This window comes from Sceloporus undulatus, chromosome 4, assembly GCF_019175285.1.
Source record: "Sceloporus undulatus isolate JIND9_A2432 ecotype Alabama chromosome 4, SceUnd_v1.1, whole genome shotgun sequence".
Taxonomy (NCBI): Eukaryota; Metazoa; Chordata; class Lepidosauria; order Squamata; family Phrynosomatidae; genus Sceloporus; species Sceloporus undulatus.
The window spans coordinates 106,413,027-106,440,529 of record NC_056525.1 but is presented as its reverse complement, the minus strand read 5'-3'; the positions used below and the strand labels follow the sequence as shown (position 1 = coordinate 106,440,529).

The 27,503-nt window shown below is 41.5% G+C and overlaps 1 protein-coding gene across 2 annotated transcripts in view; it reads left to right on the top strand.

Moving 5' to 3' along the window:
- Nucleotides 1-27,503, top strand: part of PALMD (palmdelphin) — a 75,552-nt gene that overhangs the window by 16,356 nt on the left and 31,693 nt on the right. For both annotated transcript variants that reach the window (XM_042464862.1, XM_042464861.1), the window contains exon 2: nucleotides 25,764-25,809. In XM_042464862.1, the coding sequence (XP_042320796.1) occupies nucleotides 25,765-25,809 (45 nt within the window). In that variant the 5' untranslated portion in view covers nucleotide 25,764. The remainder of the gene's footprint in view (nucleotides 1-25,763; nucleotides 25,810-27,503) is intronic.

Below are 27,503 nucleotides of genomic sequence, written 5' to 3'. Positions count from 1 at the left end.
TTACAAGAAGAATAGCTGCATAATTTCAGCCACACAGTATACACATCCTGTTTTTGTTTGAAAGTTAGTTTGGACTGTGTTAAATTATATTACTTCCAATACTTTCAATTACTTTTTGCTAGCTTTGCAATTAAAACATAAAGTGAATGAAAGCATTACAAATTCCAGGGTTGCCAAGTCAGGAGTATCCCAGGCCCTGAAATTTGGGTAGCACAATCTGAGACCTAGGGATGACCCCTTGTGATGTCCTGGTGATGTTAGAAATGGGATGTCATGTGTCCTAGAGGTGCTACAGAGATCACTGAACAAGGGTCAGACCCTGGTGATGTCATTAAGCATGTTTCCTTAAGCAACAACCACAGATGGATAGAGTATGCCCTTCAAATGAGAAAACACAAGAACATACAAAGAAAGAAGCCAATCTATGAATTTATAAGATGGGGGGGGGATGGAAACATATCATTTTGTCAGCCGCCATTATTGTATGCCTTGTCAATCACACAACTGGGGCTGCTTCTACTATCACACTCACTTCTGGATTCCCTATTAGCTCTGCCATCCTACCCTATGCCTCACCCAGCATGCCTTAGGAGGGGGGAGTTAATTTCATTTTTACTTTTTAATATTCTGTTAATGTAATTAAAGTTTTTAAAAAAGAAAGAAAGAAAAGTAAAATAGAAATAGAAAAAAATTAAATCAAGCTGCTTTGGAAGCATGACAGGGAGAATAGGAGACTGTGAACCACATGACTTCACGTATTGCAACTGCTGCTGCAATATCATTTCGCACACGATTAATAGCACTGCTATGCAATTGGTACATTATTGACAGATTTCCCTCTTCAGTGAAAAGGGATGCCTTAACCACCTATCACAGACACAGCAACTATAAATTGCAATCAACATCATGTGATAAGTATTGCCAAAGGCACTATTTTACCACTGTAATTGCAGTTTAAAAGTCATGTGTGATAATCTCCTAAGCCTAACAAATAAGGAATGCACACCCTCTTTTCATGGCAGGATTTTTACCCTCAGATTTCTTCCCTCACCTGAGAGGACCTAAGAAGAGGGACTAGTTTCAGGGATCTCTAACGCACCAGTGACAAACACACACTGCATCCTCCTAGTTAAATGCTCCTTCTTCAGCAAACAAGAGCTGTGGCTAAAGGCCCATCTGAATAAAAATAGTGTTTGCCTGCCAGTGGAAAGACAAGAGGGATGGAGCCAGCCTGGCCTTCCTTAATAGAGAGATCCAGAACTTGGGAATGGCCTCTAAGAGCTTGGCAAGAGTACTATGATATGACAGTGAGAAAATGCTGCTCTTACTAGCAGCCACAAACATGGAGCAGTCAACATACTGAATTGGAATAGCTATAAACGCACTGACACCAGAAGTGACAGCCCAAAATTTGACCAACACAGGAGACAATACTGGGAAACCATAGAGATGATTGCTAGTTTCATCTGCCTAGTAGAGGCTGCTATTAAAATCTGTCTTAAGGGCATGTTGTGTCTATGAGAGACAAAAAATATATATACAACAAAACAAGTACCAATATAGTGGAACTAGATCACAAAGGTCCAAAATAATAACAGGGCTTGACTTTCCCTTGTGGCCATTTCTAATGAACTCTGTATGCTTTCCCCTTAATTAATAATCTTCCACCAATACTACTTTCTTGCATTGTTAGGAAAAGGTAATGACATCCAAGAGGAGTGCCCAGAGTTCTGAGTAGACTACAGGAGAAAGGGTAACCTTAATTAAATTTTGCTCAGCTCTTAATCACAATGCTGCATGAGGATCTCAGTCACTCAACAGCTGCTTCCTCAAAGTAAGACTGAGGGTGGAGGAGAGAGTGTCTCATTAAAGCCAGAAACTGACATTTAAGGCTCTAGGGAAAGAAAAGATCAGCATCATTTTCCTTTCCAAAACATTGCATGGAGAACAAGGCAGAAAAGATCTTTGCAGCAGTTGAAAAATGACAGAATGCCATCCAAGGGTCAGGGTGCCAAAAAGTGTTATTTACATGGACAAATGCTATATGCTTTGTCAGAATGGCCAAGGTTTTTTGTGTGTGTGTTTGTGTGTGTCCCTGGCAATTAAGCTGTGGTGCCAGTGGCTCTGAAAATCATGGTAATATGCTGAGATGTTGTCCTTCCATGCAGAAATGTAGGCCATTATCCAGAAGGCTAAGATTAAGGTCATTCAGGACTGGGAGACAGAGATTAAAGAAACAACCACAACAAACACAGAGACTCAACAATGTTATTTTCGTCATGTCACATTCACTAGCATATTCACTCAAGGTTTCTTATCCGTTGCACCAAACAAAAGCACATTAACAAAGGGCACAAAGAAAGGCCAAGGAGAATATGTTGAGATAACCTTCTTTGCCTGTGCTTTTCACAAATGAGGGCAGGATTCTTATCATGTGTTTTTAGATGATATCCACTTACGTTTCATTATTTTTATTTATTCTATTTACTTATTCAGATATTTATATCCTTCCTTTCTCAGGGCAGCATCTCAGGGCAGCATACAATAAAACCAATCTCACAAACTGAAAATAGTATAAAGGATTAAAATAGTTGTGAAAGGATAAAGACATATTAAACAATTATCAAATTAAAAGATATATTTAAAGGATTAAAATAATTTAAAATGAATTGAAAGCTTGAGCAAAGAAGGTTTGGGTTTTTTTTAATCAATCAGGCTCCAAAAGCTGTCATAAATAACCATGTTTTTACTTGGGACCTAAGCAGAAGCAATGCTGGCACTAATCAAGCCTCCAAGGAGAGGGTGTTCCATAGTTACAGCAGAGAGGGCCCTGTTGTCTTCACACAGCATATCGCTCTGACTGATAGGACATGGAGAAGCACTCCTCCAACCAATCTAAAACAGGTACATATATAGAGAGGTGTTTCTTCAGCTACCAAGGCCCCAAGCCTTTTACGGCTTTAAATGGCATTGCCAGAGCCTTGAATTCAGGCCAGAAATGAATTGGCAGCCACAACAATTCTTTTAAAACTGGGTTTTGTATTATGTTCCTGTCAGCAGTCTACCTGCTGCATTTTGCACCTGCTACAGTTTCTGAGTTGTCTTCAAGGACAGAGTGCAGTAATACAATCAAGAGGTTTCTGGCACATGGACTACTATGGCTAAGTTATACCTGTCCAGAAAGACAGGTATAACTTGTGGTGAACCAGTCTGAGCTGGTACCAAGCACCTCAATCCATGGAGTCTGCCTGGGTCTCCAGTGACAAAGATGGATCTAAGAATATTCCCAAGCTATGCACTTGTGCCTTCAGGGAGAATGCCACCCCACCCAGGGCAGTTAGCTCACCCATTTCCTGGCACAAGAACCACCAGCCCACAGAGTCTTCATCTTATCAGGATTCAGCTTCACTTTATTGGCCCTCATCCAGTCCATTACAGCATCCAGGCACTGGCCCAGCACCTCCACATCCTCAGCCAACTGCAATGACAAGGAGACATAAAGCTGGATATCATGAGCATACTAATAGTACCCCACCCCAACTCTCTCCCAGAAGTTTCATATAATTATTGAACAGCACGAGGGAATGGATAGTGGAGCACCAAGCATTTACAGGAAACTATATATATATATATATATATATATATATATATATATGGGCTGAGACTTGTGTGAGAGCCAGTGCTTAGAGTGCTGGACAAGGAGTTGAGAGTTCAAATCCACACTGATCCGTGGAAATCCCCCAGTGACGTTGGGCAAGTCATGATCTCTCAGCCTCAGGGGAAGGCAATGGCACACCACCTTCTAGTTAAATCTTGACATCAAATCCCCATGATAGGTTCACCTTATGGTCATCATAAATCAGAAACAACTTGAAGGCACACAACAACAGGTAGACAAAACTTTGACTTTGTACTTTGTACTAGTATGGAAGTTTCATGAAACTGAAGTGTAAACCGGACCTTCAGTATAATAATATAAAAAAACAACCTGACCTTCAGTGTAATAATATTAAAAAAAACAATGTCAGTGTCGTTCTTGATTATTCTTTCCAGGCCCACCTTTACTGACTGTTGTGATATGCCTCAGTATGTCTATACATGCTCTGCTTGAACAGGAACCATTGTGGTTTTCACCTTGATTTTCTCATTCAGTGAAAGCCAGTAGAGAGAAGAGACAAATGGGAAATAAAAAATATGCACAAAAATAATCAGAAGAGTCACTTAAAGGTAAAATCTTCTTCCTCCTCTTATTTTTCTTCTTCAAAAGTTGGGCATTGACACAGGAAAGATTTTTCAGTGGTTTGAGCATTGCATGGATTCTATTCTCTGTTCAGCCATGGAAAACCACTGGGTGATTTTGGGTGAGTCACACACTCTCAGCCCCAGAAACTCTCATGTTAGATTAGCATTAGGGTCAACATAAGTCAGAAATGACTTGAATATACACAGCAACAAAGTGCCCTTCATACTGCCCATGCAATGCATATCAAAGGTGTGATTTATAATAACAAGCATGCTTATGTCACATCATTGAAAAGCATCAGTATCTGATCTTCAATGGAGTCTGTCTATAAACATTTTTGGTGTGGTTTCCTCTAAAATACTCCACCCACACCTTCCACAAGTATACAAGTCGATTTCCAACATGAGGAGAAAACTTTCACAGCAAGGAAATCCTTTTCTTATTCCAATAACAGATGCAATTGCTCTGAATTAATTTCTTTTTGCCATTTTCTAACTGCATTGCACCCTTTTCCTTTGACAGTACAGCACACAAAGAAATGGTGGCTGACCAGCAAAATAAAGCACAGACTGGGAAGAGAAGGGAAGCAAAAAGCACTCTTGGAATATTGCCTTTTATGTGTAGTGGTAATTTCCAAGAAATCGTTTCAGGAGCGATACTCATACTTTAAGGAGGATATTGCCCAGAACCATTTGGGAAACCTTGTCGCACAAGATTTACAGTTGGTTGTCAAATACGAGACCCACAGCAATTGCAAAACTTTCAAGCAGAGCAGAAAGCTTTGCTGGTCCTACACCTAAACCATAAACCACCTTAACACAGATTTCATTAGAGATTTTGCTCATAAACTACTGAAGATGATTAGATTAAAGGCAACAACACATTACTCATTTGGTAAAGGGGAGTGTTTAACATACTGCTTAACGTACAGTTTCCTTTTTATCATGCGGTCAAAGCTCCATAATATTTGCTATTGTTCCGCTGCAGTTTTAAAAACATCTTCTAGAAAAAGGCAGCTCACTTGCTTCCAAGCTGTGTGCTGTAAATCCTGCTGTTGGATTATTAATGCTATATCATGAGGAGCTCTTAACCCACAGTATCACAGAGCAAGGGCATCACTACAGGGGAGTAGGGGGTGCTGGCCGCACCAGGTGGCACTCTAAGGGACATGACACAACTGTTCTGCAAACATCTGCCTTTTGGCACAAGTGAGCTGTGGTGTTGGCCTTCATCCCTTTAAAATGCTGGAGCTCAGTTAAAGAGGTGGGAATCAGTGGTATAAAGATCAGTGGGAGGAGAAATAGGGTTTTTTTTTATTAAAAAATGTTAAATTTTGAAAATTTTAAGAGCATTTTATTTTTTAATTGTTCTTTAAAAATTTCTTTAAATTGCATATGTCACAACTATTTCCGTTATATTCAGTGATATATGGGAATTACAATTTTTGAGTAACATTAGTCCAAAAAAATCATTACTAAGGATTCTGTATGGTGTGGTGTAAGTTATCACACAGCCAACCCTAGTGACATCACTGCCACAGAGCCACTTAGCAGTATCATTGTCTTATTCATAGGATAGGTTGAGGAAAACCTTTCTCTTGCCTGTTAAGCTACTCATAAATAACTCCCACGCAGGAAAGGTCTACTATCATGTCTGAACTAGAAGGAACAAGGGTGACCCAACCTCATAAGCAGAAGTAGCAGCCCAATACATCAGGCATCAAAGTATGAGGGCCTCTGCTGAAACAAGACAGGAGAAAGTAGGCTAAAACATATACATGCATTTTCAGGTGCTGGAATGGTCACTTGGAAACCTTTTTGTTTTGCTTTGGTGCTTAAAGCTACAGTCAATCTATTGGCTCCTCCAAACCCATTTTTCCCTAGAGATATGAGAAACAAAAATTGCCTTGAGTAGTACTGCCTGGTAGCTCCTGTATCAGTAAGGTGACGAATGCACTCAAGTTTTAGTCTGAATCTTAAAAGCTATTTTGATAGCATTTGGCTATCAAAATGCTGAAGCTATTTGGGGACATGTTTCAGCACCTTGGATAGGTCCACTAAAGATTAGACTGAAACCCAGAACAGATTCAACATCTCACTGACACGGAACCCACCAGCTGCTGATGTTGTTGGGAATGCGGCGAATACTTTACTTTGGTGTGTCCTAAGCAAGGCCAGTCAAAAAGCCAAAGAGACTTAAACCTGGATTTCTCAAGTCCCAGTCCAACAGCCTTAACCACTATACCACACTGGGTGTCATTCAGAATATTTTCATGACATCCAGATGGTTGTTTTACTTCTATATAGGAATAGCAACATTGTGTAAGTGAAATAGTTCTCCACCCTGTATGAAACACCCTATATTTAAAAGGCAAAAGGAAAACAAGTCTGCCACATAAAACATTTACAGATCTCCTTCACAGAGATGTTATATGCCTGTTACTTTTCCAAAAGTATGCCAGAGTTAACAGGGTAAAGCTGAACGGTAATAAACAGTTCTCTTTTTTTCCACCTTCCAAGATTTGACTGAGCAGTTATGAATAGAAGTAGGAAGGGTGTTCCACCAAGAGGAACACAGTTACGGAAACTTTATTCTAGAAGTACAGGGAGTGGAACATCTTGTTACAAGGGAAAAAGACAAACAGCACTTGTCACTTCCTTGGATAAGATTATCTCAACAAAATGGTCCAGAACAATGTTAAGAGAGATGTTCAGCCAGGTGGAGAGAATGGAATAACTTCTCTGAATGCTTCACGGTCATTTCCCTGACACTTGGGCTGTTCACACCATAGATGACATAATCTGGTATACAGCAGAAACTTACCCCATTCTTGGGCTCAGTCCATAACTAAGCATGCTATCTCTTGATTTTTCTCTCACATTCTGCACCCCAGTTTTATAGCTAGCCAAAGACCCCCAGAAATGGAAGGACGGGTGAGTTTAGAATCTCTCTCTCTCTCTCCCTGCTTCCTTCTCTTTTATACATACACACAGATATTCAAGGATGAAAACCTCTGTGGTTCCAGTTACTTGATAAATAAGAAGCGCTGTTGCTCATTTTCTGGGATCAGAGTTCTAGAGTTCAATGGTGCACTTGATAGTAAGCTTGCATTATTGTTCTACAAGGGACCCCTCTTAAGATGGTCAAGTTATTATTTAAGGGCCAATGTGCTGTAGTACTTAACAGTGATGCATTCTTGGAAGATCCAGGTTCTAAATCCCAATAAACCATGTCACTCTCTGGATAACGTTCTAGTAGTCCCTCTTTCACAGCCTGTTCTATAAGAGAAAAGTGGGGAGGAAGAGGAAGAAAGATATCGATGCTACTCTGAGCTTATTGGAGGAAAGGTAAGGTGTAGAGAACAGAGGTGATGATACCACCTCACTTATTTCCAAATATAGTAACCCATCTCTACTGCCTTTTAACCCATTCAGTGGGCCCTAGATATCTGCCCCCAAATCCTTCCCTAATGGCACTATTGACAGAGTTTGGTCATACTGAACTGAACTGAACTGAGCTGTGGATAGAGCTGAGGCTGAGATTGAAGAGGACAAACTCTGAAGAGCATGCCTCTGGACTTTCTACCATACTAGGATATCCATAGGTTGTGTGGTTTCACCTTTTGTTTTTAATTTTTAATATTAAAGTTTAATACAGCTAATTTATTTAAATTAATATTTTAATTATTTTAAACCTGATCATTTTTAATTAATTATTCCATTGTCTTGTGCCCTCCTCTCACAATTCCCCCTTACACAGGAACACACACATGCACATCTTTAAAAACACTTCTGGTGGATCCTGAAGTTGGCCGAAGCCCAATAACTTTACCCTTTCTATCTATAAATCCCCAACAGTTCAGTCTATCAAAGGTCATTCTAAGTAATACAGGGATGATTCTTTTATTAACTACATAAAGCAACAATGTTGTGAACACTCAAAGACCGCTTAAAGGCCGCTGAATTTGGAGGCTTTTATTCTGCATAAGAGAGTGCCCCTATAGCACTGTACACTCACCAGCTTTTTCTGACAACTGGACCAAATCCCTTTATCACAATCAAACCTGAACTTCAGAGTTTTAAAATAAGCAGCTGCTCCTATGCTGCGCCAGTCCCTTGTTGCTTGTTTTAGAGTGTTATTCTTTTCTTAGGTTTATTCCTCAGCCCACATAAGGCTCTTCTGAGTAAATATCATGATGCCAGACTGTGATTGCTGAGAAAGACTGCCAAGGTTTGTGGTTTTGTTTTTTGTTCTTAAAAACTGGTTTCTTTCCCTTTCTTAACTTTGATGGCCTCTGACAACTGATCATTGTCATCTCTGGGACACTCAAAGCTTCACTATGGTTTTCTGCTCACCAGGCTGCAATGAAGGCACATGAATCAGACAGGTTGTGGCTTTCTTGTTTGATTTTCTCCTTGATACATTTTGAGGAGGAATTTAGATGCAAGGCTCATGTTAAGGAAGAAAGATACAATAGATTTAACATATTGGCACATATTTATTGTTTTTGGCCAGGCAGTAATCCTGCAGATAATTGTTCCACAAAATAAATCATGTTTGCTTCAAGCAATCAGCATAGTGTAATTCTCAGACTAAGGCTCTTTTCCCATATCACAAAGCATCATGGAAACCATAGGAGAATACTGTCCATGTGGTGCATAGCACTCACACTTTTTTACTGGTAGAGGAGAAAATGAGCAGAAAGTCCAGTGTATTTATGAATTAATAGGAGCTCTTTGTTTTGCCACAAATGATACAAGTTGAGTCTCCCTTATCCAAAATGCTTGGGACCAGAAGTGTTTTGAATTTCAGATTTTTCCCCAGAGATTTTGGCATATTTGCATATACATAAGATATCTTGGCAACGGGACCCAGGTCTAAACATGAAATTCATTTATGTTTCATGTACACCTTATAAACATGTACTCCTTATAAACATAGCCTTGAAGTAATTTTCTACATAATATTTTAAAAATAATTTTGTGCATGAAACAATGTTTGTGTACCATCAGAAAGCAAAGGTGTCACTATTTCATATGAACAGTTTTGGATTTTGGATTATTTCAGAATTCCAGAAAAGGGATACACATCCCGTAATATTATATAAGTGCTAGTACACTGCTACCTCGGGTTACGAAATTAATTCGTTCCGCAATTCCTTTCGTAACCCGAAAATTTCGTATCCCGAAACACTTTTCCCATTGAAAATAACTAATGCGTTCAGTGACCTCAGACTGAACCTGCAACTCAAAACAAAGGGACAATAGAGGCCTATTAAGCTAAGTACCCTACAATACAAGTTGCCTGAGGCACTAAAGAGCTTAACAATGACTGGCAGGTCCATTCTAAAGTTTCTAAAGGATAAAGAAAAAAAGTGTTTTTCTTATCTTTGATGGTTCTGGCATCTCAGAGTGAGGCAGGAGGAGGAGGAGGAGGAACTCTCAAATCATCACACCCATGACCAAAGCAACCCCATGGTCACACTCTATGGCCCACATCAAATCAAGGCCAGACTTTCAAAACTCACATCCCACACTCTCAAATCATCACACCCATGACCAAAGCAACCCCAAATTTAAAAAACCAACCCCATGGTCACACTCTATGGCCCACATCAAATCAAGGCCAGACTTGCAAAACTCACACCCCACATCCCACACTCTCAAATCATCACACACACCCCTGACCAAAGCAACCCCAAATCTAAAAACCAACCCATGGTCACACTCTATGGCCCACATCAAATCAAGGCCAGACTTGCAAACTCACACCCCACATCCCACACTCTCAAAATCATCACACCATGACCAAAGCAACCCCAAATTTAAAAAACCAACCCATGGTCACACTCTATGGCCACATCAATCAAGGCCAGACTTGAAAACTCACAACCCCACATCCCACACTCTCAATCATCACACCATGACCAAAGCAACCCCAATTTAAAAACCAACCCCATGGTCACACTCTTGGCCCACATCAAATCAAGGCCAGACCACAAAACTCACACCCCACATCCCACACTCTCAAATCATCACAGCCATGACCAAAGAACCCCAAATCTAAAAAACACCCATGGTCTCTATGGCCCACATCAAATCAAGGCCAGACTTGCAAAACTCACACCCCACATCCCACACTCTCAAATGATAAAGAAAAAAAAGGGTTTTTCTTATCTTTGCTGGTCTTGGCATCTGGTCCTGGCATCTCGGAGTGAGGCAGGAGGAGGAGGAGGAGGAGAGGGGCAGCCCAAAAAGCCAAATTTAAACCAATTCAAGCAATTTAACCACTTCAGCCAATTCAAGCAATTTAACCACTTCAGCCAATTTATCCAATTCAAGCAATTTAACCAATTCAGCCATGTTAGCCAATGCCACCAATTTAACAAAGTTAACCATTTTTTTAAAAAAAATTTGGTGTTTTTTTTAAGGGTCACCTTTTTTTTAAGGGTCACCTTTTGCCTTCTTGGATGACGGTTCTCCCTCTCTAGTGAAGAACTGGTCCAAGGATGTCTGCTTTTGCCGGCCCTTAAGCAGGTTCTTAAAATGGCTAAGGCAGACATTATCAAAATGTTCAATGGCATGGCTGGTGAGCACCTTCTCAGGGTGGTGCTTCTCCACATATGAAGCCACATTGTGGAATTGCCGCAAAATGTCTTTAATTTCTGCCGTTGGCAAAAATGCCCCTGAAGCCTCCTCCTGCTGGCCCCTGTCGAAATGGAGCACGTCCTCATCCACCCGAGTGTTGCATCGCCGCCAAGGCCTTCAGGTCCTCTGTTGTCAGGTCCTCGTTGTGCTCCTCGATGAGTTCCTCCACGTCGTCGTTGTCCACGTCGAGTCCCAGGGACCTTGCGATGGAGACGATCTCGTGCACCTCTTCTTCTTCACCTGGCTCAGCACCCTCGGTCTGCGACCCTTCCAAGGAAGAAGCATCAGGCCACAGCTTCCTCCATGCAGCAATCAGGTTGCGCCTGGTGATCTCCTGCCAGGCCAAGTCCACCATCTTCAAGCACACGACGATATCAAAATGCTGCTTCCAGACCTCTCGAAGGGTCAGCTGTGTGCTCTCCGTCACATCGAAACAACGCTTGAACAGGTGCTTGGTGTAAATCTTCTTGAAGTTGGCGATCACCTGCTGGTCCATGGGTTGCAAGAGGGAGGTCGTGTTGGGTGGCAGAAACTGGACCTTGATGAAGGAGAACTCCGCGAGGATGTCCTTCTCCAGGCCATGCGGGTGCGCAGGAGCATTGTCCAAGAGGAGGAGGCACTTCAAGGGCAAATCCTCTTCCTCCAGGTACCGCTTCACTGTCGGGGCGAAGACACTGTTGATCCACTCGACGAAAAGGAGGCGTGTGACCCATGCGCGGCCATTGGAACGCCACATCACTGGCAACCTGTCCTTCTGAATGTTGTGTGCCTTGAAGGCCCTTGGATTTTCGGAGTGGTACACCAACAGGGGCTTGACCTTACAGTCCCCGCTGGCATTGGCACACAACGCAAGTGTGAAGCGGTCCTTCATAGGCTTGTGGCCTGGCTGTCTCCTCTCCTCCTGGGTGATGTAGGTGCGGCGAGGCATCTTCTTCCAGAAGAGGCCCGTCTCGTCGCAATTGAACACTTGCTGCGGGACGTAGCCTTCCTCCTCCACCATGGCCTTGAACTCGACGACGAAGGCTTCGGCGGCCTGGTGGTCTGCGCTGGACGCCTCGCCGTGACGGACGACAGAGTGGATCCCGGTCCTCTTCTTGAACTTTTCGAACCAGCCACGTGATGCTTTGAAGTCCGGGGTGGCTGGCTCCTCCTGCGAAGAAGTTCCTTCGGCTGCCTCCTTGCTGGCCAGGTCTTCGAAAATGCTGGTGGCCTTCTCGCAGATGACCGAGGTGGTCACAGTGTCCCCGACTCGCTCCTTTTCCTTAATCCAGAGGAGAAGCAGGCGCTCCATCTCCTCGTGCTTCGGTGTCCTCTGCTTGGCGATCGTCGTCACGCCTTTCGCTGGAGCCACAACAGCTCTGATGGCCTCCTTCTGCTTGAGGACAGTGCCAATTGTCGAAGGGTTTCGTTCATACTCCTTGGCAATGTCCACCAAGCGCACGCCCCTCTCGTGCTTGGCGATGATGTCCTTCTTGTCCTCCAAGGACAAGGGAGCCCTCTTCTTTTTCTCACCGCTTGGCTTGGGAGCCATAGCTCAAGCCTAAAAAGGACAAAAGGCACAGGCACTGAGCAAAAGCCACAATTGGAAACCACCCCCACCCCCATGGTCACACTCTCTGGCCCAAACTTGCAAAACTCACACCCCACACTCTCAAATCATCACAGCCATGGCCAAAGCACCCCAGAACACAAACCCATAGGCCAAAACCCCCAAATCATAAAATGCCACCCTATGGTGAGAGTCTCTGGCCACATGTGACCATGGCCAAAGTTTTAAAAGTCACACACCACACTTAGAAAACAGCAGAGCCATGAAGAAATCAAAGCAGCACATCAAGGCCATAATCCACAAATTAGAGCATGGCACCCTAACAGCCAAAAAACCCAAAAAAAAGGAACCCAGCACATCAAGGCCATAATCCACAAATCAGAAAATGCCAGTAGCAAAACCCACAATCCACACTTTGAAAACACAAAAAAAACAAAAAAACAACAACAACAACAACAACCACCAGCACCCCACAGCAAAAGCATGGTCACACTGTCTCACCCCACCCCACCCCACAAGAAGAAGGTAAAAATCCATCAACCTACCTGTAGAGAAATTCCTGATGGCCGGTCTTGATCCGAAGATACACCCGGCAAAGCTAGAAAAATTCCAAAGCCAGGAAAAGTCCGAACCTCAAGTGGAACCAAGAGTCAGAGCTCAGAATATCAACTCCTCCTCACACAGTCCACAGGGCCAGACAAAGGGGCCAGATCAAAAACAAACGGTTTTGTTTCTGAAGCAAAGCCACCCCCCCAATTTCGTTAGCCAATCCAAGTGATCAGCTTGATTTCTCAAGCCAATCACTGCTGCTAACGAAATTCAAAATTCGCGCCACAGCTAACCCCTAACCCAGCCTCCTTTGCTTTCCGTTAGCCCTGGAAGCCTATAACTGCACTTTGCATCGTTTGAATTTCGCGCCGAAATGAATTTCGTAACCCGAAAAATATTTCGTAACCCGAAACAGTTTTTCCCTATCCAGCTTTTTCGTATCCCGAAAATTTCGTAACCTGGGTATTTCGTATCCCGAGGCACCAGTGTATACTGCTACTATATAAGCACTAGATTTATCAACTGCTGCACTGATAGAATGGAAAAGAAGAACTTGTTTTTGTTTTTTAATATTACAACTCCCAGGATCCACTAGCCATGCTGATTAGGGAATGCTGTGATTTGTAATCATAAAACGTTACTTTTTCAACATTAGTCAGGGATAAAATCAGTCAGTCAATCTATCTTTTGCTACAGTAGGAAAGCATTTGAAATGTGGTGCTGGATAAGAGTTCTATGGATACCGTGGACTGCTAAAAAGACACAAAAAATGGGTTCTATAGCAAATCCAGTCTGACTTCTCCCTAGAAGCCAAGATGACTGAGGCTATCCTACTTTGGCCATATTATAAGATGTGACTCAATAGAAAAGACAGTGATTCTTGGCAAGGTAGAAAGCAGTAGACAAAGAGTAAGACTGTATTCCAGATGGATAGATTCAATCTAGGAAGCTGCGGCCATGAGTCTGCAAGACTTGATCAGGGTTGTTGATGATAGAGTGACTTTGCAGTCTCTCATTCATAGAGTCACCATAAGTCAAAGTTGACATAATGGCAGTTAACAACAAGTACAAGGAAAGACCCTGGTGTCCAGCTCTCCCAAGCCTGCCAATGCTTCTTCTGTAGTTCCTGGATGTACCAGGGGTCCCAACCAAAAGGAAGGGGTACAATTTGCCATCCTTTGCATTTCACCATCTGATGTGGGTGCCTCACCCTGACTAACTGAAAAATCACCCCAAGTTCGAAGGAAAAAAGAATCCTTGTAAAATTCTGGATAGTCCTGCTTGCCCCTACTTATATCTAGAGGCAGCTGTCCTTCTGCTCAACCCACTTTTACTCAAGTATACAGATTTATTAAACCTTTTGAAGCTGATGGGATTAAATGAGTTTAAATCCAGTCATTAAATATAAATATAGGTTTTGACTGGGCTGCTAAGACATATAAAGACAGGTACAGGCAGAAGTACAGACGTGTATACTAGTGAAAGTTACAGACTTTTTATTAGTACATGAATTGCTTTTTTTTTTTAATGGTGTATATATAGAATACAAAACAGTATTTTCCACACTTAAGCTGTGATACTGGAAACTTCATTAAAAGCAAAGTAATTCCATTGTTTGAAGCAGATATTATGTGGCAAGTGATTAAAACTTCCATTTCGTCAGATATGTGTATGCAAAAATCTAAGAAAATAAAGCTGGCATTTTTAAAAAGGAATGTCACAATACAAAGCAGTTGAAAAGCAAGCCACTGATGCCTAGTCAAATTGGTTTTCTTTTATCAAAGGGAACTTTCATATTCCACACAGAAACAAAATTTATTCCTCACACTGTTATTTGTTTGTTTTTGTCAACAAGTCATTCTTTGGTTCAGAAAGATATATTTTGCTTCAAACTGCAGTTCTGATTGATCAAAGCATGACTGCCTTAACTTTTGTGGGGTCTGCACAGGCCAGAATACCCCAGGAGTATTCTGGGCCTAGAACTGCCCCAATGTCCACCTGTTACCTGACACTCTGGAGTGATGGTGGGCAGTTGCTCACACATGTGTCCCACTGTGCCACTCGCCATCGCTGCTGCAGATCATGCCCTCTGAGGCCAAAAACAAGGCACATTGACCACATGGCTGGGCACCTTCATTCTGACTTCAGAGGGAGAGACTCACAGTGGTGATGGCAGGCAGCACAGTGGGACATGCATGTGAACAGCTGCCTGCTGTCACTCTGGAGCACTCCAGATCTTCTGAGAAGATCCAGAGCAAAAGGTGAGGTTTTGTTTTTTAATTTGGCTTAAGAGGATAAATGGCATGCTTAGTGCTGAATTGGCCAGACATTGTCCAAACAGTTCACACCAGAACTGACACTGTGAAGACAGGAATAGCAATAGCAGCTTTATTTATATACCGCTTCATACCACCTAAACAGTCTCTAAGCAGTTTACAACTGTAACCTAATTGCCCCCCAACAATCTGGGTACTCATTTTAGCAACCTACTCAGAAGGATGCAAGCCTGAGTCGAGCTTGAGCCCTTCACTGGTATTGAACTCGCAACCTTGTGGTTTGTGAGTGATTGGCTGCATTACAGGCATTTAACCACTGTGCAACCAGGGCAGGGGAAGGACATGGCATTTGACCCATGTGGACATGGCTCGTGACAAAGGATCAATGTACATCCAAAGCAAGGCCAGCCCTACCAATAGGCGAAGTAAGGTAGTTACCTCAAACCACAAATTCTGAATGTCATAGAAGGGCAACAAGTTATATAATTTATTATTTTAGCACCAAGAACAAAGCAAGAGGCATTTGTTGGACTTTCAGTCTCCTGTGCCTAAATAACCTGACTGGCTTTGAGTACTATGCATCTTGATTTAGGGGAGGGAGTTAGAAGCACATTTGTTGCCCCACGTCAAGCAGCAAAATGTACTGGGATGGTCCTGATATGAACATTGTTGTTTCGGCATGTCATGGTGCCTGGGCAATGCATTGGACCTTGGCAGTCCATATGCAGTAACTGTAGGATCATCAGCACATTCTGTCCAACATACAACAATGATTTTTCAGCACTCCCTAACTGCTCATCATCAAAAGTAGCACAGAATTCCATAGCTACTTAAAGAGTAACAACTGAATCAGCTGCCATGGCTACAACCCACTTTATTAAATGCCCAAATTTTAGGTTGGGGGGAGAGGTTTGTCAATAATGAGATCAGAGAGAAAGAATAAAGGAAGAAATTATTAAAAATGGCAATTACATTGAGGCCTCAACGCAATCCTGCCCCACATACATCCAAAGAGCAGGCAAGACATCATTACAAACAGCTTTCCAGAAAGAATGGAATGAGTGCATATGGAGGCAACAGCAACCAGCAAAACTCAAGGAGCTATATTGCAAAAACTCAGCTTCTTTAGAGCATTCTGGGGAGCCCTCATTTAGTTATCTTCCTTTTCCCTTATTGCAATGGGGAGGAGGGGTAGCATCCAGAGAAGAACCCAGGTCCTTTTCACATCACAGAATTATAGCCCTATGCCTCCACTTTAACTGTCATGGCTGCATGCTATGGCATCCTGGGGTTTGTAGTCTGGCCAGACACTAGGACTCTCCAGCCAAAAATTCCAAATAACCATTTCTGAACTGCAAATCCCAGGATTTCATAGGATGTTGCCATGACAGTTAAAGGGGAATGATCCATACCACCATAACTGTAATGTGAAAGGGCTTTTGGTGGGGAGGGAGGTTTCAGTCCTCCTAGTCCACATACAGTGGCCCCAGCCTGCAAGTGGATTGCTTATGCCAGGGGTAGGCAACCTGCGGCCCGCGGGCCGGATGCGGCCCGGCAAGGCCTTGGGACTGGCCCTAGCCCGGTCCTGCCGCCGATTGCCGCTGGGGCCTTTGGGGGTCAATTGTCTATAGAAGCCTCAGAAACATGCATTTATATTAACATTTTTTTAAAAATCAGCAAATTTTTTCACGTGTCCTCCATTTTTTTTAAAAAAAAGTGTCTTCCATTTGAAAATTTCATCCTACATTTGTCCTGGTTTATTTATATATTTAATTTTTTTTTAAAAAAATTATTTAATTATTTATTTTTTGGCTTCGGCCCCCCAGTTGTCTGAGGGACAGCAACCCGGCCCCCGGCTCAAAAAGGTTGCCTACCCCTGGCTTATGCTTATCCAACGTAAAAAAGGAGAGTGACTTTCTCAGCAACATACTACAGATTTAATGTATTCATCAGGAGTCAACCTCTCTGACTATCAAGAGAGTGAGATGCCTCTCAAGTTTTAATTCAGAAAAGTAAGTGTGCCACAGCTATCAGGTTTTCAGGAAGCGTCATTTTAGAAGACGTCAAAAAATGTGGAATGAAGAGACAGCTGGTACAGTCCTTATACACTGAGTGGGATTAGTCCGTGCAGCTATTTAAAATTGCCTGTAGAAGCAAGACTCTGGGAACCACCACATCCATATTCATATCCAGCTGCTACTGTTGTCATGATGCAGCGGAGGGGGGGAGAGGATTAAGATTATCTAGTTCTATGATTTTTCTTTTTCAATTAAGATTATCTAGTTCTCAAAAACCACCCCCTACTTCCTACAACCTTTGTTTCAAAATGTGCTGTGATAAGGTACTGTGAAAGCAAACTCCTACAGCAAAATCCTTTACAAGCTAGAACTGAATACAGAAAGTATGTGGGGGTGGGTGGGAGGTGGACCCAAAACAAGAATGCAATCAGCAGGCCAGATCAAATGACTAGAAACATTACATTCATCAGTCAATGTCTGTTGGATTGAGAGAAATGTTTGCTCATGACCTGTGAGAGAAACCAGCTCAAAAACAAAGTTTAAACAGACTGGATGCAATTTTTTTTATGGACAACAAGCTTGATAGAAGTAGCTGTAAAGGAAACTATTTTAATTGGAAAATCTCTTAAACCCCTCTTCCAGGAATCTTGCCCAGACTGTGGCTGTTGAAGTTTCTGGGCATCAGAGGTGATATCTTGGTAATGGCACCATCATAGACAAAGTGGGCTTAAGGCCAGACGAAACAGCTGGCTAGTTTCTCCTTTTGCCATGCAAATCTAGTTTGGAATAGGGATTAATGGAAATGGGGGGGAGGGTTGAAAGAAAAACTCCACCTAGCAAGGATTTGATATGAGAAAAATTATTTAAGAAATAATTGCTGAATTCAGGTAGATTCAAAATAAGCAGTAGAAAGCTGTTTATTTCTCCTCACCAGTACTTTGGGTTTTCCCAGGTTTTTCCCCCATACAATCATTCCATTCATTTGGAGGGCTGTTTGTAGCTGTTTCTAACAATTTCTTAACTCTGCACTAGGACTCTTCCAAAGGTTTTTTAAAAACAACAACACTGCGGGCATATTGGTCTTGTATTTCAAGAGCAAATTTTCTCCTCTATTGATCCCCCCCCCCTAGTTATGGTGTTATTATAGTGCAAATGTAGATTTCACTATTGCACTGAAAGTTCAGCCCCTACATCGTCAATCCTGTTGAGCGTGCAAAATCTAGAGCAGACTTCCACTTGCATTTGCTTACATAAGACTAAAAGCCATTGTGCAACCAGGAACACAGTTTGGCCAGAGTTTCTGATCACATGAAGAGGTCTACTCATAACACAAGAAGGGTAGAGACACTTAGATGGCAGGACCAGTACGTAAGACAGGAGGACATTGGAAATGGGGCTTATGTGCATGACTCCTCCATCTTATGTGTCACTAAAAAGGTAGTGGCCCTATAGTCAGCTAGAACTCTAGAATGTATATACATAAGGAAAGTAAAGGAGGAGGGGAAAAACATGGAAATAATGGGTCATAATAGTATCATTACAAAATCACTATGAATCCCACTAAATGTTTCTAGTGATGTATATCTTGACTTCACATGTCCTCATGTTGTAAATGGGAAAACTGTGAAGTCGAAGGCTTTCATGGCCGGCATCCATAGTTTTTTGTGGGTTTTTCGGGCTATGTGGCCATGTTCTAGCAGAATTTCTTCCTGATGTTTTGCCAGCATCTGTGGCTGGCAAACATTCTCTGAAGATGCCAGCCACAGATGCTGGCGAAACATCAGGAAGAAACTCTTCTAGAACATGGCCACATAGCCCGAAAAACCCACAAAAAACAATGGGAAAACTGTCCGCTTCTCATGAGCCAATATTGTTATTAATCTTGTAGAAAATTTAGCCATTTTTATAAGTGATCTTCCTGCAATAGCTGAAAATATGATACTTTAGCTTTCTGTGACAAACCAGTAAAAGGTAGCACTATCGGAAAGTTTTTGTCACAATGCAGTCTGGTCATACTGCAATTGTGTAAAATCTTAGGAACAACAAGATTTCTCTCAAATTGCTGCTGAATTCCTCCCAGGTGCTATTTGCCTCCTAAGGATATGTTTCATATACACTTCACTTTTAATAGAGTGATCAGTGGTACAGAGGGGTCACAGGACCTGCAGCTATTTCTTTCTTGTTAAATAACATAACATGAGCCCTAAGGTGTTTAAACTTATGTACAAGTCCCTATAGAGATATTAGTTGTCTAGGCTGGAGGGATCGAGGATAGATAGGGGCTGGAGTGGACTGGATGTTGCTGTTCGTTTGTAATGTGCCTTCTAGTCATTTCCGACTTATGGTGACCCTAAGACTTATGGCAATAAAGGGTTTTCTAGGCAAGATTTGTTCAGAGGATGATTGCCATTGCCTTCCCCTGAGGCTGAGGATGTAACTTGCCCAAGGTCACCCAGTGGGTTTACTTGTCGACCTGGGAATTGAACCCTAGTCTCCAAAGTCACAGTCTCTAATGCTGGCTCCCACTGGATGGACATGGAGATAAATATTTCCATTTGTGGTTCACATATGAAGGCTTATACACTGTTAATTATTGTATTAAGTGATGATGTGTATGTCTAAATGAGCCATAGGACACAGCACTTTCATCTCATACAAATTTCATAACATGTCTGTGGTTTCTTCTCAGTCATAAGCTATCAAAAGTAGTAGTGCAGTCAACCGGATATGATCTCTTTCAATCTCAGTGCAAGGATAGTTGACCAAAACCACAAGCATGGACTTGGAACTGTATCAGATTGAAATGAAATAACAATTATCTGACAATATAAAAATGGGTTTGGTGGTGGGGGAGAGATGCTAAGCAGGGTTATTTTCACCAATTCTCTTCTCAAAGGAAGCAACCATTTTAGAAAATTTCTTCCCACTGTGAAAAAAACTTTGAAAACCACATAGTTTTCAAAGCCTATGTACTATTCAGAACTTTTTTTGCAAAAAAAAAATTGTATATGGTTGTTTTGCATCAAAAACACAATTTTCTGAGCACAAAACAGCCATGAAGAGTATCACACGCGAAATCCGCACTGGGATAGATGCAAGTTGTAACCATCAATGATGGATCTTATTGCAGTGCCTAGCGCCCAGGTAGCAGGCAGCCCATTCCCAACCCAAGCGATAATCTCCCATTCCTGTGCACAACTTGTTTCCTGCACAGAAGATGTTGTGAATTTTGTCCAGACTAAGTCCTCAATGACAGCATTTTCTGCTTAGAGAACAGCTTTTTCTGTACATGAAAATATTGTTTTCTGCACAAAACAACCATTTATTGATATTGCACTAAATAAGTCCCAAACTGCAAAGATTCTCATCAGTCCGGGATTCTTCTCAGGGTTTCTCAGAACTTGAAAGACATTTTTCAGATTTTTAAAATATTCTTTCCATCTCTAGGTTCTTTACTTAGGGTTCATAATTATCTGAATAAAAAAGCAAAAAGGGAGGTGAGCCAAGCATGGTTTAGTGCTGCTATGCAATTCATCTGCTATATGATTAACTATAGGGTCACAGCAGAATCTTCGTAAGTAGTATTTGGAAATACCTATAAAGTAAATAATCCACCCACTCCCCTATTACAGAGGCAAGATCAAACCATATTCATTCCCCCGGTCATTTTTTAAACACATGGATTTTATTTTTAATTTTTCAAAGTCTCAGATTGGATCTGAAGTTAGTCTGTTATTTAGCTTATTACTCATAGTAAGGGAAGCCTGAGGGAGGATGAAGCTGGAGTCTTCAAATACTTAAAAAGTTCTTTTGGAAGATAAAATGCCAGCTGTTCAAGTATGGCTACATTCATGGATAGGCCAAAAGCCTTAGCGTCAAGTTACAAAGAAGACAAGTGTGGCCAATTATTAAGAAATTCTTTGTCAGTGACTTTAGCACAGTACTTTGACTTAAATAATAAGTAATGCATTCTGGGAAAAGAAGAGAAGTAATTGTCTCTTAATGGAAATACTAGTCAAATTCATCAGCTGACAACATGTTACAACCTGACATTTTCTTGTAACCTGATTTTTAAAATTAAATGTGGAAAATCGGAACAAATTTAAAGAAGTTTGATAAAGTAATAGATAACTTTTTGTTGCCTTTATACTCACTCTTCTGTGGAGTTTCACTTTTTTCTCTCTCTCTCTTCACCAAAAGGTGAAGGTTCCTGGACAGTTTACAAAATAAAGGTTAAAACTATAAAATACTTGCATGTCATAAAACACTGTGAAATCTATAACCAATTAAAACAGCTATAGAATAAAGCTAATAGCTGAGTTCAACAGGGCAAAGATCTAAAAAGTGCAAGCAAGTGAAAGGCATGGGGCCAGTCTACATGGGCCTTTCCCTCATGTTGCCCTGTCAATAATAATAATAATAATAATAATAATAATAATAATAATAATAATAATAATACAATTTATTTATATTTCCCGCCTCTACCTGTGGATCGAGGTGGGATTACAACAAGAATAAAATACAAAAAACAATAAAAGTTACAATTAACCCCCCAACCCTCCCACCCTTAAGATAATAAAAATTCAAAACTAAAATTTCCAATCAGTAGCACAATCTAAAATAATCAAAATGGAATGGACTATTAAATCCAAGCCATTCTGCCCTCAATCCACTTTTTAAAAATTCACCATCTGCTCTGGATTTTCTCAGAAAATTCAGAGCACTCTGGAGCAACACTAAGCTGCTGTTTACACAGTGTACCACCGTCCTGCCTGGCATCACCACCATTGGCATGGGTCACTCCCTCTGAAGTCACAGTGAGGTGCCCAGCCATGAGATAGATAGATAGATAGATAGATAGATAGATAGATAGATAGATCAGTCAAGACTGGGCACATCGTTTTCGGCCTCAGAGGAAGCAACTCACACCAACAGTGGTGGCAGCAGGTGGCATAGCAAGATTCTGTGTAGACAGCTGCCTGGCATTGCTGCAGAATATGAACATAATGAAATTTGGAGGGAATATGAATGTAACAGAATTGGGGAGGAATATCTGGGGTGGTTTCAGAGCCAGAATACAATGGATTTCTCCTGGAGTATTCTAGCCAATGCAGACCTGTCCTAAGAAGCCTGGGAAAGATCTCTAACTAATACAAAGAACACAACATACATGCCCATCATATGGAAAGCATTCCATGTCAATATGCAACCACTGAAAAGTCCTTCTCTCTAGTAACCATCCAGCTGCCTTCACCTGGCAGGACCTCAGTAGATATATAAGATATTCTTGGCGTTCAAAGTGGAATGTTTTTACTAGGAATATTTACAGTCCCACTTTTGGAGGGGAGAGCTGCTGTCTTGTGCCTGTAACAGTGGATAGACCAAAAAAAAAAAAACCCATCCCAAAATAGCAAATACATCCCTCCTTCACTGGTATGGGCATACAGTGATGGGGAAAGGATCACTTGTAGTCTCCTGCCTCGTACTACAGAAGTTAAAGGCATAGTGTGCTAGTTTAAAAAAATGGATGATAATGCCCTCTATATTTATTGCTCATTTGATAAACCAAAAGTAGAACATTGGCCACCAGTTCCCACATCCATATACTGTATACTCGCAGTGATCAAACTGGTACATTTACTTGATGTAGAAGGTGTGGAACAATTCCCAAGCTTGTGTAACATTGCAAGCTACTCAGATTCCTCTTTTAAGAGATTTCCCAGGGTTTTGTTTTTGTTCAACAAGCAAGTATTATTTTTCACCATTCTACCTGCTCTGGAAGGTTTCTGCATATTTTTAGAAAGCTTGCCCTTTCAATTGGAAAGTTAAGGAATCTGTCCAGTTTCTCAGCAACATAAAACCTCCTTCTAAAGCTGTAAGCAAAAATTCAGTCTTGTCTTCAGTATTCAAAAATCCAGGTATAATTGGGGGGGGGGTCATAAAAGTTTGACACATTTTAAGGATCTTTAATCATTCTGAAGTAGCAGGGTTGTTTTTTATTTTTTTAAAAACACTTTATTTTTACAATGTCCTTTGTTGGTGCTGAAACTCACAGGATGGTTTAAAAAGCTCAATAGTCTCTGTTATATTTTGGTATCAATCTGAACATTATTGGTTCTTTATAGCCCCACATAATAGCACAAAACACATTTCAAAACAAAACAGTTTAATGAGCTGGTCCAATGTGGAAACCCTCATATTTATTGAATTCCAACTCTTACTACCAGCAGCCAGCATAGCTGTGATGTGTATATCTGGACTATTGTGGCTTCCCCTACCACTATCACCACCATGCCTTTTTTATCTCCAGGTATCTTTTTACTTTACAATAGGCTGTAATGTTCCTCTCCTAGCCCCACTCACTGAATTTTCTCCAGTCCATCGTTGCCTCCCGCTCCCCCATTCATTCAGTTGTATTGTAGTAGATTGTTAAATGAAATACTCCTCCCATATTTCAAAATGTCTGTAAACATTTCTGGGATGGCTACATTGGTATCTGGTATAGCAGAAGTAGATAAAAAGTCCTCCAAATGTTATTGACTGCAACTGCCAGCACTGCCAAATGTAAGGAGCTTTAAAAGTTACAGTTCAGCAACATCCGAGGGCTTCATTTTGCCTGCCTCTGTGGTACAGTGTATAAGATGGCATGATGTAGCGGTTTGAATTCTAGACTAGACTCTGGGAGACCAGGGTTCAAATCCCTGCTTGGCCATGGAAAGCCAGTGGATGACCTTGGGCAAGACACACTCACCTTCAGAGAAAGGCAATGATAAACTCAATATGAACAAAGCTTGCCAAGAAAAGGCAGTGATATGCTTGCCTTAGGGTTACCATAAGTTGGAAATGACTTGAAGGCACACACAACATGAAATAGTGCCACAGATACGAGTGTGGCATCTAAAAGTGTTAGTAAGACTGAACTGTGCCAGAAGCCTTCAAACTTATCTTAACCACAGTTTTAGGAGTGATATTTTTTTCAATCTCAAGTCCCTGTCTGCAGTGTATATATCAATCTAGGTCACGATAAGTATTACAAAAGTAAAGCTTCAAAGAGTTCAATCTACTGTTCAGAAATATACAAAATAAAAAAAATAAAAAATGACACCTTAGTGAACATTAAAGACTGAGGATGGAAGTCCCTTTTTCATAGAATCATAGAATAATAGAGTTGGAAGAGACTGCAAGGGCCCAGATCTAGCCCTCCCCCCTTCTGCCATGCAGAAACTCTAAATCAAAGCATCCCCTTTGACAGATGGCCATCCAGCCTCTGTTTAAAGACCTCCAAGGAGGGAGATTCCACTACACTCCGAGGGAGTGTGTTCCACTGTCGAACAGCCCTTACTGTCAGGAAGTTCTTCCTAATGTTGAGGTGGAATCTCTTTTGCTGTAGCTTGCATCCATTGTTCCGGGTCCTAGTCTCTGGAGCAGCAGAAAACAAGCTTGCTCCCTCCTCAATATGACATCCCTTCAAATATTTAAACAGGGCTATTATATCACCTCTTAACCTTCTCTTCTCCAGGCTAAACATCCCCAGCTCCCTAAGTCATTCCTCGTAGGGAATGGCTTCCAGACCCTTCACCATTTTAGTCGCTCTCCTTTGGACATGCTCCAGTTTCTCCACATCCTTTTTAAATTGTAGTGCCCAGAACTGGACACAATATTCCAGGTGGGGCTTGACCAGAGCAGAATATAGTGGCACTATTACTTCCCTTGATCTAGACACTATACTTTTATTGATGCAGCCTAAAATTGCATTGGCCTTTTTAGCTGCTGAGTCACACTGTTGACTCATGTTCAACTTGTGGTCTAATTGGACTCCCAGATCCCTTTCACATGTAGTTTCATTCAGCTAGCTGTCGCCCATCCTATATCTGTGCATTTCATTTTGGACTACAGATCCCAGAATCCTCCACTTAGGGATGATCCCCAAAATAAAAATTTCCAAACTCTGATTAAAGGACCAGTCTGGACTATAGATGTTACTGTTTTATATTTCACCCACTATTTAAATACACACGCACGCACGCACGCGCACACACACACACACACACAGTCAGAGCCAAGGCAAATATGACTTGCATTATCCTAGTCAGGGTCAAGAGGAGAACTTTATCTGGGCAGTTAATAGTTAATCTATGGCATGCAAAGTGTGCATATTATTATTACAACAAAGAATTGGCAGCTGCAGAAGGAAAAGGGCTTGTGCCTCTGCCGTTCAAACTTGTCAGTCAACTCATGCCAGTTCTGGACGTCTGCCTCCTCAGCACACCCTCATTACATGTGTCTGTCTGAGCCGACTTGCTCATCTGTTTGGAGACACACTGCATAAGTCGGGAATTCTCCCTGCTCTGTGGAATTAGATCACAACCTTTCCTGAAGCATCTGCCTTACAACCCTCCTCCTCCTTCTCCTTACGGGTGCTCCTTTTGCTTATGTGGTTGTCTCTTTGCCGCTCTCACAACCTATACGTTTGATTTCTAGAATGGAAGAAGCCGAACTGCTGAAAGAAAGATTGCAGGCCATCACAGTAAGTGCTTATCAAGATTACATGTATATAATATTGCTTTAGAAAATCATGATCACAGCTGCTTGGAGGTGACTGGGGCACTTATCCCCCTACTGTCTGAAATCCTTTGTTTCTGCTCTTATTTGGTTTCGCCTTTGTACATGACAAACTTTGGGGATTCAGAATAATTCTGGGTGTGAATTGCCCTTTCAGCGTGTATATGATTTGACAGTTAGGACTGGGCATTTGAATGTATCCAATGTAGGAGTCCTGCTATGTTTTATATCAGGTTTACATGATGCTGTCATTAAGACTGAGCAGCTTGGTGAGCATGCATGCATGCCTGCATTTGAAGGTCAAAAAGCTAGGGAAATGCTGGAGCTACAGAATTCCACAGCATGAAGAGAAGTACCCAGGCACTAAGTCTTTTGCTTTAGCTGACTGTGGATTTTTCAGGCTTGATAGTTCCTGTGAACTCCAAAGTTTTTGGGAAAGAGCAGACGGGGTGATATTCAAATCAGTTCATATGACAGTCGGGTGATATTATGCATGTTTTTTTAAAAATATATGCCAAGTAGTTGGAGGAAGCAGACTTGGGAGTGTGCAGAGTTTATTTTAGAAGAGGAAGATACAGGGACACAGTCACTTCAGCAACCAAAATAAAAATAACCTCCAACACTGCTCCCTTGATATGCTGTAATCCTGATTTTCTCATGTCACAGCATGTAGGGGCTAATATTGTTACTTTATTTGATTCTTAGGTGCCCTTGCAAATTGGAACTAACAATAAAATTGTAAATCAATTGTAGGTTACAATATCAATTGAAAATATAAAAACATGGGTTCAAAACGCACAGAAGAAACCGGTTACTGTATACCCTAATATTTTTTAAAAAGCAATTCCCCGAAGCCTGCCTGAAAAAAGAGAGCTTTGCAAGCCAGAGGAAGGGCAACAGAGAGAAGAGCAGCCTTACATTCCTTGGCAATGAGTTTGAAAGTCTGGACTCAACAACAGAGAAGGCCTAGTAGGCCACTGAGGCAACGATGTTGGTTTTCGTTTAACGGCAGAGCTGTGATTGGCTGTTAGCATTGTGATGCAATAATACCCATGATCTGAAAGAATGCTTCTGAAGTTTGGCACAACATCCTTTGGATAAAGAATGTTTAATACTTTGGGTTGCTTTTATTTTACATGTATTTCTGTTGCTCCCAATGCAAGCCAGGCTTGTGAAGCAAGGGACTAAAAGCGGGAAATCTTAAAAGTTATGGAATAACTGGTTTCAGTCCCTTCCTTTAATGTTAATTTCGTCTCAATTCAGTCCGCCCACATGAAGAGCAAAGGCTTCTCTTTGGTGAAATGATGTCACCCCTAGACCTTGTAATATTCTCACTTTATAGTTTGCAGTGATTTTTTTTTTAAATCTACTCCAGGATTGCTTTCAGATGAAGTTTTGATCATGTAATTTCATGGCCTCATTCAGCCAATGTCCTCTAATACTTATCCTCCTGTGTTTTCCAACTGCTTCTTTTGACTTTTCCTTTGCACACACACACACACACACACACACACACACACACACAGTTGATTGACGGAGAAAACACAAAATAACCATGCAATGACTTTTGACTGAGAACACTAGGAAGCATCCATCTAAAATACACCCAGGTAAAGAAAGAACCAAGGATTCATTTTAAGCTGGAAGCATGCTGAACCT